This window comes from Callorhinus ursinus, unplaced genomic scaffold (assembly GCF_003265705.2).
Source record: "Callorhinus ursinus isolate GAN/ISIS: 27379988/994484 unplaced genomic scaffold, GSC_fseal_2.0 scaffold2, whole genome shotgun sequence".
Classification (NCBI taxonomy): Eukaryota; Metazoa; Chordata; class Mammalia; order Carnivora; family Otariidae; genus Callorhinus; species Callorhinus ursinus.
In genome coordinates, this window is record NW_027397064.1 from 59,124,761 (window position 1) to 59,139,776 (window position 15,016).

General features: G+C 34.7%; 1 protein-coding gene across 4 annotated transcripts in view; it reads left to right on the forward strand.

Moving 5' to 3' along the window:
- The window catches only part of TLK1 (tousled like kinase 1), a 153,302-nt gene that overhangs the window by 88,882 nt on the left and 49,404 nt on the right, over positions 1–15,016 (forward strand). For all 4 annotated transcript variants that reach the window (XM_025853295.2, XM_073882567.1, XM_025853302.2 and 1 more), the window contains 7 exons: positions 1,413–1,488; positions 4,670–4,716; positions 6,836–6,931; positions 8,620–8,709; positions 9,527–9,619; positions 14,210–14,320; positions 14,523–14,659. In XM_025853295.2, the coding sequence (XP_025709080.1) occupies positions 1,413–1,488; positions 4,670–4,716; positions 6,836–6,931; positions 8,620–8,709; positions 9,527–9,619; positions 14,210–14,320; positions 14,523–14,659 (650 nt within the window). The remainder of the gene's footprint in view (positions 1–1,412; positions 1,489–4,669; positions 4,717–6,835; positions 6,932–8,619; positions 8,710–9,526; positions 9,620–14,209; positions 14,321–14,522; positions 14,660–15,016) is intronic.

Sequence of the window (15,016 nt, forward strand, 5' to 3'; positions counted from 1 at the left end):
CTTGGGAATGCAGAATTGAATTTGATTTAAATCTTGGTTACCTTGAATAAGTTACTTAACATTAATGTATTTATCAAGTGATAACTGTATGCTAGGCATGAGGAAATGGGAGGGTAAGATGGGGAGATGATAGAACTCCTGTTGTTAAAAGAATTCAGACACTAGAACATTCACTTCATCCTCTCTGAATCTGTTATCATGTTGACAGAATGGGGGTGAGAGAACTTAAAATCCCCATGATAGTACTAAAGAGGAATCATAGATGCTCAACACAAGTTAGGTTATGTGTTGTCATTCTTACTGTTTAATCATAGGTTACTCAGACACAACAAAATATGGATTATTTCCCTTGTTTGGGGACTGCATTGCCTTTAGAGATTTAAGTTGTATCATTCATTCAAACATTCTTTGTTCTGGCACCAGACATACTTGCCAAGCTTCTAGAATTTGAGGGCCTTGTGCCATTGCATTGTGCTTTTTGCTCTTAGTTTTAATTTTTAAGCACAACAGCTTGTCAGACTCCACAAAAATTACTTGTTAATTTTAGCCTGATGAAAACGCTAATTTGAGAATAAGCAATCACCTAGAGTTGGGAATCTGCAGACTTCTGTAAAGGGCCAGATGTTTTAGGCTTTGTGGACCATATAGTCTCTCTGGGAACTAACTCTGCTGTCGTAGTGTGAAAGCAACCATAGTACGTTAAATGAGCGAGTGTGGCTGTGTTCCAATAAAACTTTATTTATGGACACTGAAATTTGAATTTCTTAAAATTTTCATATCACAATATTGTTTTAATTATTAAATTTTTCAGTTATTTAAAAATGTAAAAGTCATGCCTAGATAATGGGCCTTACAGAAACAGGTGGCTAGCCAGATTTGGCCATTGGGCTGTAGTTTGCTGCCCCCTGATTTAGAGCATAATCTATGAATTTGCTCTCATTGTTAGATAATAATTGTAGGGATTGTATATATATATTGGGGTTTGAGTTCTGCTCTTTTCATCCAAGTTTACTTTTATAAACTAAATATGTATGAATAATAGAAAACTAATAGGAAAAACACAGGTTTTTTTTTTCTTTACTTGTTTTTATTGTGTTTTGCCCAATCCAGTGAAGGGTGGCTTTAAAAGGCTGTTTACTCTCAGATTTTTCATCCATCTCAAGTCATATTCTATAAATGTGAATTTCAAGTAATGTTTACAAGGGATTCTATACTTTGACTATTTAAAATTTACATAGTAGGAAATTTTATCTTTTAAATAAATTGTATATAGGTAACTATACATTTACATCGCATGAGCACTAATGAACAAAATAGTCTTTGTTTTGAAATAAAAATAATTTTTATACTGACTGTAATAATGGTATATGTAAAAACTGTAACTTTAAATTCTGTTAACTTGCTTTCTGTAGACACCAGAGAAGAAACAATCGGAATCATCCAGAGGAAGAAAGAGAAAAGCAGAAAACCAGAATGAAAGTAGTCAGGGTAAGTGAAGCAGAATCCCTCAGAGCCAAATAAGTATTTACAATTAATCTGATTGTTAATCAATTAACTAGCTTAACTATAAAAGTAATATTGTGTTTTTATCATTTCTATAGCTATTATAAATTTATGCATTAATAAGAGTTCATAAATGTACTTCCCGTAAGAAAGAATAATATGAAATTGAAATCTTTTGTACCACAGGTAGTGTATGATTACTGTTTTTAGGCTTTTTGACATTTCCCATATATTTTTTTTTTACTTGAGAATTAGAAAGGCAAGTGTCATGTCCAAACCTGGCAAACATTACCTTATCACCTTTCATTTTTCTTTCTTTATCTGAATTACAGTATTGAAATGGCTTCTTGTCTTTGAATAGGAACTTTAGATGTCACTTTAAAGTGCAGGTACCAAAAGCTTGCTTATTCCTTTTATTTAAAAAAGAAAAAGACTGTATAAAAATGATTGAGATGCTTATTAAAGCATCATCTTTTTCTATACCTGTTCTTCATTCTTTCTTACATACCTGCCCTTTGTGATATAGGCTAAGAAGATGATTTTCAAGTCATCTACAAAACTCTTATAATGGACAACAAAATAGTATTGTCATTTAATTTCGCCACTTAAAATTAAATACAATAAATTGGCTCTTAAGTCATATATAATGACTTTATACATATGATTACATGTTTTGGAGCCGCTCTTTAGCTTTAAGGACTGGAGCCAGGAACCCATGGCTTACTAGTACTTACATGTGGCACTGGCATCAAGGAATATATTCGCAGCAACTGTCTGTGTGGAAGGAAATTTAAGTCACTCTACCATCTTTCTATAGATGTGTGGTACTTTGTATCTCCGTCTGTTCAGAGCTCAGTTTTGGTCTTAGTGCAGTTCCATGATGTTGTGGTTAGTGGACTTGGAGCTTTATTTAGTGTAAAGTTATATTAGTTATGATAGTTTCAACTTTAGATTTAAAAACTCACTTAAAAGCAGTCCCATATTAGGACTTCTGGGTTGGTTGATTCAACCTATGTTTTTAAGAATCCATGTTTATTTCTTTGTGGTCTGCTCTCCACAAGAATTGTCTGATTTTCTTATGTATTTAGAATGGTTGTCAGTTTTGACTGGATTTACTTGAGCTTTCACACTTGTATTTGCTTTAGAGAGAGGTTGGCTTTCTGTGTTTTTTCCCCTCTTTCTTTGAAGGTAAGCTTCAAGTCCAGAGGAAACCTGTCCTGTAATCTTGTCGGCCAGAATTGGGTCATGAGTCCATTCATTCCTTAGCCAGTTATGTCTAACATACGTCCTATTGCCCTTAGAAAAACCAGGTCCATCTCTGAAATTGAAAGTGGGTAAAGTTCCTTTTAGAAATGTGGGCGTTGTGGAGAAGGGATGATCGATACCTGAACAAAATTGGATTTCTGATCAGGAGGGGAGGGGAACTAGGATGGAGGCCAGATAGGGGTTAGTTTCGCCTGATATTACATGTGGTATGTAGGGGGAGGGAATTAACAGCCAAGTTTGGGTTGAGTTAGGGAAAAAGAATTAGGGACATAGCTTCTGGATAGGCAACCCAAACCATCTCTGCATGTTTAAATAATAGCACCTTCTTCAGAATCTGCAGGAAAGTTGTTATAGGTGGAAGGAAAATTCCTTGGGTATACAGGCATACCTTAGAGATACTACAGGTTTGGTTCCAGACCATCACAATAAAGCAAGTATTACCATAAACGAGTCAAATGAATTTCTTGGTTTTCCAGTGTATATAAAAGTATGTTTATACTGTAGTCTGTTGTGTGCCAATAGCATTGTGTCTAAAAAACATCGTATATTAATTTTAAAAATATTACTGAAAAATGCTGTCACCTGAGCTTTTAGTGAGTTGTAATCACTGATAACAAATTGCCATAACAAATACATATAATAATGAAAAAGTTTGAAATATTGTGAGAATTACTAAAATGTGACACAGACATGAAGTAAACAAATGGTATCTATTGGAAAAATGATGCCTGTAGACTTGTTCAATGCAAGGTCCTTCAATTTGTGTTTAAAAAAACCCAAAAACCACAGTATCAGTGAAATTCAGTGAAACAAGGTATAGCTGTAAAACCTTTACAATCCTTTCTGACTTCTAAGTAAACCTGTACAAAACTGTTGTTCAAAGTTTCTAGGTACCATTTATAGTCCTGGGTACTTACTTAATTTTTCTTGTTCCACAAAAGAATTTAAGGTTGTTGAACTTTTAAATGTAATCTTTGTTCATTTCAATAATGCCTGGCACATAGGCGTAATCACTCAAATATTCGTTGAATAAATAAATATAAGTCAGTATTGAATTGATAAATGTGTATGTTTGTATTATCCAAAGCTTTTGATTTCATGGTATTGTCAATTTTTCTTTGTAATGAAGAAATCATGTATTTTATATAGTTCCACTGAAGGGTGGGTGCCTCTCATCCAAAGAAGTATCTCTAACACTATTTCTTAGCACCGTCTTAATTCAAAATTTATAAAAGTGATGAAGAGTCCGTTTTAGAGCAAAACTTTTAATTAAAGAACTGTGATATATAATGATTTGGACCCACTTTATCAATATGGTCATATAAGAGCAATATTTAAAATCTAGTCTATTAAAAAAGTCCTGTTAATTTGGGAATACTTTTTAGAAAATCAAAATATTTTACAAAGTAACATTCATGTTAAAGCATGTTATTGTCAGTTTGTATGGTTTTGTGTTAAAGCTTTTTTATTATTTATGGGTATAAATTGGTTTGTCAGTTATGCAGTTGCCACTTTTCTTTTTTTATTCATTGATTTGCTTTTATGAAATTATAGCCATTAAGCAATATGAATAATGTAGTTGTAAAAACAAGATCCTTTAATGTCATTTATTTATTTGATTCTCCAGTAATTGGAACTTTAACAATTGACGTGTTACTATTGAAATGTCATTTGATTTTTGGATTTCTGAAATTGTCATCTTACCCTCTGAGGGTTCTTAATATAATTTTTTCAGTGTCCCTCACTAACCAACTAAAATACCATGTTCTTTTTATTAAACAGATGATTTTTATGTGTATTAGGGAAATTAAGTTTAACACATTCTTTTTCTGATATAGTATATGATAAGTAGTCATGACTAACTTTAAATCTGTAAAAAATTTTTACTTTTATATTTTAGGAAAAAGTATTGGGGGACGTGGCCACAAAATTAGTGACTATTTTGAAGTAAGTTTATTAACAAATATCTCCAGTTCTTAATATAATTTTACTATTTTTTATACTTATTTTTATAATTTTACTGTGGGCTGAAATAATTTCTTTGAAGCACAAGGTCAACTTTTGATTATCTACTTGATTAGAGCAGTAATGTCCTGTCTTCCTAGGAACTTTAAAATTTACTTTTACATTGGAATGGCACATCATAATTTTCAGAGTACTTTTTCACATATTTGCTTATGACAACCCAGGAGATAGGTACAGTAGGTATTAGTGTTTCTATATTACATATGAGGAAACTGAAGACCAGAGATGTAAAGTTGCCTATTTAAAGTCAAATTCTAAATGGAAGAGCAAAGAGGGACACCCGGGTGGCGCAGTTGGATGAGCATCCGACTCTGAGTTCCTGCCCGATGTAGGGCTCCCCCAGTTAGCATGGAGTCGGCTTAAGATTCTCTCCTCCCTCTGTCCCTCTCTTCTGCATGCACGTGTGCATGTGTGCTCCCTCATTCTCTCAAATAGATAAATCTTAAAAAAAAAAAAGGAAGAGCAAAAAGAGAAGTTGAAGTCTAATAGCTTCTAGTTTTGAACTGTTTCTGCTGTCATTGCAGCCTTAATGATAGCACCACGGCAACATTTGAGCCCTATAGATGGAAATTAAATAATGATAGAAGTGTGAAATCTAAGAGCCCCTGAAAATAATAAATAGTGGTAAATTTAGATTCTTACCCTGTCTAGAATATTTTCTTACTTCTACACATAAATACTTTTGGCTATCAGTTTCACATTATGGCACGTTAATATGATTGTTAAAACAACAAACATCATCTACTTAGTTGAAAAATATTTATATTTACTTGAGTGTGAGAGCAGAATTTGCCAGTCAGGGGAAGGGCTGCATTAAAAAAAATTTTTTTTTACCATCCATTGTTTTTCTTAATTGGGTTTACAGAATCTATGGTAAAACTGTTGCTGACCATGGTCTAGTGTTACTGACCTAGTGCTCTTTGGTTGAGGTCAGTCCCTCAGTGTTAGTTTCAGTTAACAATCTTAGCAAAGCTTGGATCAATTCAGATAAATAAATCTCAAGTCTCTTGAATGCTCTTCATGTGCCGTGAGTTCTGCTTAGGCACTGTAGATTAAAAAAAATTAGACAAAGTCCCTAGGCTACAGGAAAATACACTAGGAGGTCCTCATCTCTTGTCTTCTCTTAATACCCTGAAAGGAAGCCAGTAGCAGTGAATTTTCTCCTCCTTTTGTTGGTAGAGAAACATGAGAAATTTGAGAGGTAGCTATAGAATACATTAGGTGGCTTCTCTTCATATGCACCTAGGTCATGCACTGTAATGCATGTTGTGCATAAAAGAAAGATTGATTTTTATAAGATTTTGTGCTGTTAAAGGGAAGGGACTTGATCTGTGTAATTTTTTATATAGTACTTACAAACATTTGGATTTTTAACATTTTGAGAATGATGATTCTGTTTTAAGATGGTTTATTACATTCACTAATATCTACTTGTAAATATGTTAAATTAGGGGTATTAGGGATTATACTGCTTCAACATTTATTTATTTATTTAAAGATTTTATTTATTTGACAGAGAGACGCAGTGAGAGAGGGAACATAAGCAGGGGAAGTGGGAGAGGGAGAAGCAGGCTTCCCGCTGAGCAGGGAGCCCAATGTGGGGCTTGATCCCAGAACCCTGGGATCATGACCTGAGCGGAAGGCAGACGCTTAACGACTGAGCCACCCAGGTGCCCCTTCAACAAACATTTATAACAGAACTGTATTAAAATTTGAAGGAAAAATAATATATGTTCATTGTTTGGGGGAAATTAATTTATCTTGAGTCTGCCACAGTAACAAATTATAGTCAGAATGTTCAGGAAATAAGGGTCTTTACTAAACATAGTCTTTTCACATTCTTGCGATCAGTATTCTCTCTTTAGTCTTTTAGGACTCGGCTGTAACTGACCTTAGTTTTGCTTTTTCTTGACCTGTTTAAATCACTGCCGAATTTAATTTAAAAGAAGATATATTTAAATCAATTCTTATTGTCATGTCAAAAATAACATCTAGCTAAACCTCTTCTAATAAAGAGTGATGTTTCCTTTTTTTTTCTCAGTACCAAGGTGGGAATGGCTCAAGTCCAGTAAGAGGCATACCTCCTGCGATCCGTTCTCCTCAAAATTCACATTCACATTCCACTCCTTCTTCATCTGTAAGTTTTCACATGTGTAGATAGTCTTCTGTCTGCTGAACCTATATGTATATGTATACAGATTAACTTTTCATTGAAAATTTCTACATATATTTATTTGTTTATCTTTTTAGAAAATCATTCTGTGAGTTAAGTTAAATTCTTTTTATTTATTTATTTTTTAAAGATTTTATTTATTTATGAGAGAGGGAGAATGAGAGAGAGTGAGCACATGAGAGGGGGGAGGGCCAGAGGGAGAAGCGGACTCCCTGCCAAGCAGTCCCAAGCATCCGGGGACTCCAGGATCATGACCTGAGCCGAAGGCAGTCGCTTAACCAACTGAACCACCCAGGTGCCCAGTTAAATTCTTTTTAATGATCTGATGCTCTTAGAACTTTATTTCTTCAAGTGAGATCCTTAAGTTAAAGATTTCCTGAATTAATTATATCCAAGAAATAAAGTTTCTATAAAAGAATGCTGTCGAGCCTATGGGACTAAAATGAATACTCTTGTATCAATCCATATTCAATTATTGATTTCTAATTTCTAACTCTCCTTAAGAGAAAGGTAGGCACCCTTTATTCCTGGATCATTTTATTTTATTTATTTATTTAAAAAAGATTTTATTTATTTGAGAGAGAGAGTGAGAGAGAGCACATGAGAGGAGGGACGGTCAGAGGGAGAAGCAGACTCCCTGCTGAGCAGGGAGCCCGATGCGGGACTCGATCCTGGGACTCCAGGATCATGACCTGAGCCGAAGGTAGTCGCTCAACCAACTGAGCCACCCAGTCGCCCTATTCCTGGATCATTTTAGTTCAACATAGAAGGATCTTGGGCCTAAAAATTATCTTACAACTTTTTGGTTTGTGGCTAGTGTTTTAAGATCTATTTCTATTTATATGCATTGTTTTGCTTATTGGATTTCATTTTTTCTTTACTTTTATTATATGAAAATTTAATGTCTAACCAGAAAAGCAGCATTGGCTTTCAGTAATTTAAAAATGAATTAAGGATTTTTTTAAAATCGGAGTATCTTATTTTTTTCAAGTACCCTGTTTTTACTTCCAGTGTCCCCTTCTATGCCTTGCCTGTAGACACACACTTAGTTGTGTCTTACTCCTTTTGTACTTGGCTACATCATATTGCCATATGCAAAATAAAGTGTCAGACTCAACAATAATTTTGAGTTATAGTGATGGCATTGATACAATGATATAGTCTGTTTTCAATGATGTGTTTTAAAACTAGTAACTAGATAAACCATGAAACTCATCAGTAAACTGATATTATATTCTATATGGATGTGCATTATTGTCCTTGGTACTAAGAGTTCTATATTAGGGTCTTTTCAGTTTTACTTTTTGAACCATCGTCATCTGTTTTTAATATTTTTGTTTTGAAATACTGTATTTCTCCTAATATACTGTATATATTTAACAGATTGAAAGCATTAAAAAATTTTTTTATGGTTCTAGAATGTAAGTTTGAGGGCAGGGAATATATGGTTGTTTTTTCCACTGTGCCTTATGTAAGGGAGGGTACTCTAAAAATGAGTGCTTCTTGAATAAAATGATTAAAAGTTGTGAAAAATCAATTATCTTTTAATTCAGTTGTTATCCTGATAAAAACTTAAGAAGTGTTAAGTAGTTATTGCTGAGCAAAAGCCTATCTTTTTCTTGCTAATGTAAAAATTTTAATCTTTTTCTAAGGTTCGACCGAATAGCCCTTCTCCTACTGCGTTAGCTTTTGGGGACCACCCTATTATACAACCAAAGCAGTTATCCTTTAAAATTACTCAGGTAAATAGTAAATAAAATTTTTTGTATAACTTGTAAGAAACAGAACAAGCATGACATGTCAGTTTTTGTTTACTGCTTCTTTTTGAACATACCATCCAAATACATATAATCAATGTTTTCCTGAAGCTATTATATTTGTCATAAGTGAACATTAAAGTAGGTCATTTGGGGTGTCTGTGTATATTCATATATGCTATACACTTACAGATATCATTTGAAAATTAGACATCTTTTATGCTTATTTGATTTTATGAATTTTGAGTACTAAGTTTTTCATTTTAACTTTTTACATGTGACAGTTTTTGTATTTTACTATAGCAGACCACGGGGATTGGAAGAGTAGATCTTTTGCTTAGCCACCTTTATTACTCCAGTTTATTGCCATTAGACTTTTCTGTTAGGTCATGTCCAAGCTGTTGTACATGCATCAAAACTTCTTTCTTTGGATGATCTTTAGGCTGGGATTACAAGTACATTGCTTTCAGTCAATGAATAGCTCATGAAAGTTTTTGTCATGTTCAAAAATCAACTAGAGTTGATAGCACAAAGCAGTGGTTATATTGAATTTTAATGAAGAACATAACAATATTCTAAAACTTTTAGTAATCAGTTTTTTAAATGTTTCTTTGTAAGCTTATAGAACTTATACTTCTGAAGATGTTAAAATCTTAAAACTGTACTAAGACTTTTTTGGGATAACTTTTATATACACAGACTCAAATATTTTCTTTGTTTTTACAAGCACTAAAATCTAGTTTTATATTTGCATGCAATGATATGTATAATGGAGATAATAAAATAGCTTTCTTTCCTTTAGACTGATCTCACAATGCTGAAATTAGCAGCATTAGAAAGTAATAAAAACCAGGACCTGGAAAAGAAGGAAGGTCGTATAGATGACTTGCTCAGGGTAAGTAGTCTTGGAGGGTAATAAGGATAATAAGTCATGGAGGGGGAGAAAATTGAGTAAATTATTTGGAAATAATAAAACTTGAGGAAATACTTAGCATTGTAAAATATTCTTTAGCTGGGAAAAAATAAGCTTTTTCTGGTAGCTTTAAGTACGTGAAAATCACTATTTTAAAGCGAAAATTATTAGCTCTTTAAATGTAAATTGAGGGGGGCATCTGGGTGGCACAGTTGGTTAAGCGTCCAACTCTTGGTTTCAGCTCAGGTCTTGATCTCAGAGTCATGAGATTGAGCCCCAAGTTGGGCTCACAATGGAGTCTGCTTGAGCTTCTCTCTCTCCCTCCCTCTGCTCCTCCCACTCATGTTCTCTCTAAAATACATAAAAAAATCTTTAGTAAATAAATGTGAACTGAGAAACAGTTGGAGAAATACAGGGAAGTTTGTAAAATTTATTTTTATTTGATCAGCTATCATAAGACCGATGGCCATTTCATGTTAGTTTTAAAGGTAACTGATTTTGTTATAAACCTGACATTTGATATTATACAAGATGAAGTAACTACTGCAATCCTGTGAGATTTTTAATGGAAACTTTATAAAAGGACACATCAGAAAATACTTATAATGTGAGTAAGGTAAGAAGCAGTGGTTCTCACCCCTTGCTGCTCGGTAGAATCACCAAATGGGAAGGGTGGGAGGCACTTTATAAAGGTACCCATGCCTAAACTCCAAAAGTGAGGGGTTCTGATTAAATTGATGTGATGTGGGCTTGGGAATTGGTAGTTTTAAAGCTCCTCCAAAAAACAAAAACCAAAACAAAGCTCCTCCAGATGATTATAATTTAAGCCAGCATTGAGAACTATTGGTATAAAAACTCAATAAAACCAATGTCTTATCTGTGATCCTACCACAATTACCGATACCTTTGAAACATCCAGCTTGCCTTTTCTGATCCCATCCCAGTCACTCTCACATTCTTTTACCATTAACTGTTCTAAGTTCTGTATTTATTATGCCTTATTATTACGGTTTTATCACATGTATCTATACATTCTTAACATATTTCAGTTTGTTTATTTTTTTAAATTTTATTTATTTGAGAGAGAAAGTGAGAGAGAGAGAGAGTGCACAACCTCAGGGGAGGGTCAGAGAAGCAGACTACCCGCTGAGCAGGAAGCCCGACATGGCACTTGATCCCAGGACTCTGGGATCATGACCTGAGCTGAAGGCAGACGCTTAACTGACTGAGCCACCCAGGCACCCTTCAGTTTATTTTTGAACTTTACATAAAATTACGCTGTCTGTACCCTTTTGCTCTGCTTGTTTTCACTAAACGTTATATGTGGCATTGCCATGTACTTTGTTCATTTCATGCTATATATATAGTAAGGCATTATATGAATATACCATAATTTATTTTTTCTGCTCTTGGTGGACATTTTATTTCTACTTTTTGCTAATACGAACAGTTCTGCTAAGAACATTATTGTACATGTCTTTTAGGGCAAATGTGGAAAAATTTGTCTTAACAGTATATGCTTTAAGAGATACGTGGCCAGAGTACATGGCATGTTCAGTTTTGCTTTATAATGCCAAATTTTCCCCAAAGCGGTTGGATTAATTTACACTCCTATCAGCAATGGGCAGTAAATAATGTTGTTGCTTATTATCTTTGCTAGGGCTTATTATAATCGGATGTAATAAATTTCTTGGCCAATTTGGTGGATGTAACAGTGTCTTTTATCTTTTTTTTTTTTTTTAAGATTTTATTTATTTGACAGAGAGAGACAGCGAGAGAGGGAACACAAGCAGGGGGAGTGGGAGAGGGAGAAGCAGGCTTCCAGCTGAGCAGGGAGCCCGATGGGCTCAATCCCAGGACCCTGGGATCATGACCTGAGCCAAAGGCAGACGCTTAACGACTGAGCCACCCAGGCGCCCCAGTGTCTTTTATCTTTTATTGTGTTCTCTATTTTCTAGCATCTTTTAAAATATTTATTAACTGCGTTTCTTCTGAGAAATAACCAATCATATTTTTTTACTCATTTTTCTTAATGGGTTACTGTTTGCATGTGGGTTTTGTTTTTTTCTTTTACTTTTAAATCATTTTCTATTTAAATTCAGTTAATTAACATATAATGTATTAATTGCTTTCAAAGGTATAGGCCTGTGATTCCTCAGTCTTATATAATACCTACTGTTCATTACATCACATGCCCTCCTTAATGTCTATCATCCAGTTACCCCATCCCTCCACCCCCCTCCCCTCCAGCAACCCTCACTTGTTTCCTATGATTAAGAGTCTCTTATGGTTTGTCTCCCTCTCTGGTTTCGTCTTGTTTCATTTTTTCCTCTCTTCCCCTATGCTCCTCTGCCTTGTTTCTTAAATTCCATATATCAGTGAGATCATATGATAATTCTCTTTCTCTGATTGACTTATTTCGCTTAGCATAATACCCTCTAGTTCCATCCACATCATTGCAAATGGCAAGATTTCAATTTTTTGATGGCTGCATAATATTCTATTGTATATATATAATACCACATCTTCTTTATCCATTCATCTGTTGATGGACATCTTGGCTCTTTCCAGTTTGGCTATTGTGGACATTGCTGCTATAAACATCGGGGTGCACGTACCCCTTCGGATCCCTACATTTGTACCCTTGGGGTAAATACCTAGTAGTGCAATTGCTGGGTCATAGGGTAGCTCTATTTTCAACTTTTGGAGGAACCTCCATCCTGTTTTCCAGAGTGGCTGCACCAGCTTGCATTCCCATCAACAGTGTAGGAGGGTTCCCCTTTCTCCATATCCTTGCCAACATCTGTTATTTCCTGCCTTGTGAATGTTAGCCATTCTGACCAGTGTGAGGTAGTATTACATTGTGGTTTTGATTTGTATTTCCCTGATGCTGAGTGATGTTGAGCGTTTTTTCATGTGTCTCTTGGCCATTTGGATGTCTTCTTTGGAGAAATGTCTGTTCCTGTCTTCTGCCCATTTCTTGGTTGGATTATTCTCTGGGTTGAGTTTGATAAGTTCTTTATAGATTTTGGATACTAGCCCTTTATCTGATAAGACATTTGCACATATCTTCTCCCATTCTGTAAGTTGTCATTTGGTTTTGTTGACTGTTTCCTTTGCTGTACAAAAGCTTTTTATCTTGATGAAGTCCCAGTAGTTCGTTTTTGCCTTTGCTTCTCTTGCCTTTGGAGATGTGTCTAGCAAGAAGTCGTTGTGGCCGAGGTCGAAGAGGTTGCTGCCTGTGTTCTCCCCTAGGATTTTGATGGATTGCTGTCTCACATTTAGGTCTTTCATCCGTTTTGAGTCTATTCTTGTGTATGGTGTAAGAAAATGGTCCAGTTTCATTCTTCTGCATGTGTCTGTCCAATTTTCCCAACACCATTTGTTGAGGAAGACTGTCTTACACACGGAGTTTGTTGGGATTTTGTTTGAATTGCACCTAATGAAATGGCTTCGTTCTTGCTAAATTCCATCTGTGTTCTTCTGAGAGTCTCTTTATTTTACCCTTTTCCTTGAAAAACATTTTGATTAGGTATATAATTTAAATTGGCAGATATTTTCTCCTAGCATTTGCAATATATTATGCCACTGTCTTTTGCCTTCCACCATGATTGGCCTAGACCTGTGGTTCTCACAGTTGATTCCCAGACCAGAAGCATCCATTACTGGGGACCTACTTACAAAGAAACTCCTCTGGGAGTGTGTCCCAGCAATCTGTATTACAACAAGCCCTCCAGGTTATTCTTTTGTCACTGTACTAGACTAATCCAGCTCATCTCCTGAGCTTAGAGAAAGGCCCCTTCCCTGATCAATGTGGCTTCCTACAAAGTCAACAAAATTGGTATCTTGTTGCCAAGAAAGATGGTGGAAATAGTTAGCTATTAGGTAGGCATCTATAGTGCCATCCACAAGTTTAATGAAGAAAAACTATCAGTTAAAAAAGATGGAAGAGAACTCACATTTATTTTTAAGTGTTAGACACTTTATGTACTATATTTTAGTTATTTTTAACTAAGTGAAGTAGCTGGTATTGCCTCTGTTCTAGAAATACAAAAAAAAAAATAAGGTAAAGTTCAGATAGCTGACTTAACTTAGCCAAGGTTACATACCTTATGGTGCTGATTTGAACCCATGGGGTATGGATACAAATTCCATGTACTTTACGCTGCACAATTATGCAGCATTTAACAGTATTACACATGGTTAGTAGATGTTTAAAAAAAAATTATTTTAGGGGCACCTGGATGGCTCAGTCATTAAGCAAGTGTCTGCTTTCGGCTCAGGTCACGATCCCAGGATCCTGGGATTGAGTTCCGCATCAGCCTCCCTGCTCCGCGGGAAGCCTGCTTCTCCCTCTCCAGCTCCCCCTGATTGTGTTCCCTCTCTCGCCTGTCTCTCTCTGTCAAATAAATAAATAAAAAATTTTTAAGAAATAAAATTATTTAACATCATACTCAAATACTTAATTTATTAATCCTTTCTTTTTATGTAATTTATTCAGAATGTAAGAATATTCCAAAGTGTCCCATATACACAAATTCTAGACCTTTTCTATTTTTACTTATGTTGTAGGCTAACTGTGATCTCAGACGGCAGATAGATGAACAACAAAAATTACTTGAAAAATACAAAGAACGATTAAATAAGTGCATATCAATGAGCAAGAAGCTGCTTATTGAAAAGGTAAGTTAAAAGTTCAGTGAATTTCCTTTTCATTCATTTACACTCCTATCAGCAATGGGCAGTAAATAATGTTGTTGCTTATTATCTTTGCTAAGGCTTATTATAATCGGATATAATAAATTTACTTTATTATATGGCCCCTTTTCACCTTGTACAGTTTTAAATTTAAATGAATAAAATTGATGATTTTTCCTTTTTTCAGAGTACACAAGAAAAACTGTCAAGCAGAGAGAAGAGTATGCAAGACCGATTACGCCTTGGGCACTTCACAACAGTTAGACATGGTGCTTCATTTACTGAACAATGGACAGATGGTTTTGCGTTTCAGAATCTTGTGAAGTTAGTCATTCTTACATTTTAAAAAATATAGTGTTCCTTTGAGTTTTTGTTACTTCCAAAGATTATAGATTTGGAATTATGTTCTATTTCTACTCCTTACTGCTCTTTGAAATCACAGAATTTAGTACATTTGAAAGGAACATAAAACAAAAGTATTACAATTTCAGCTTTAGCAGACTTCTTGATTAGTTAGCATTCATCCATATTATATGATGTATTATTCTAAGTATGACTTTCCAAAATATAAACTGATCTTCTAGCTATATAGATGACTTGGGAGAATATTTTAATTTTCATTGGAAGATTTATATGTGTGTGTGTGTGTGTGTGTGTGTGTGTGTGTGTGTGTGTGTGTGT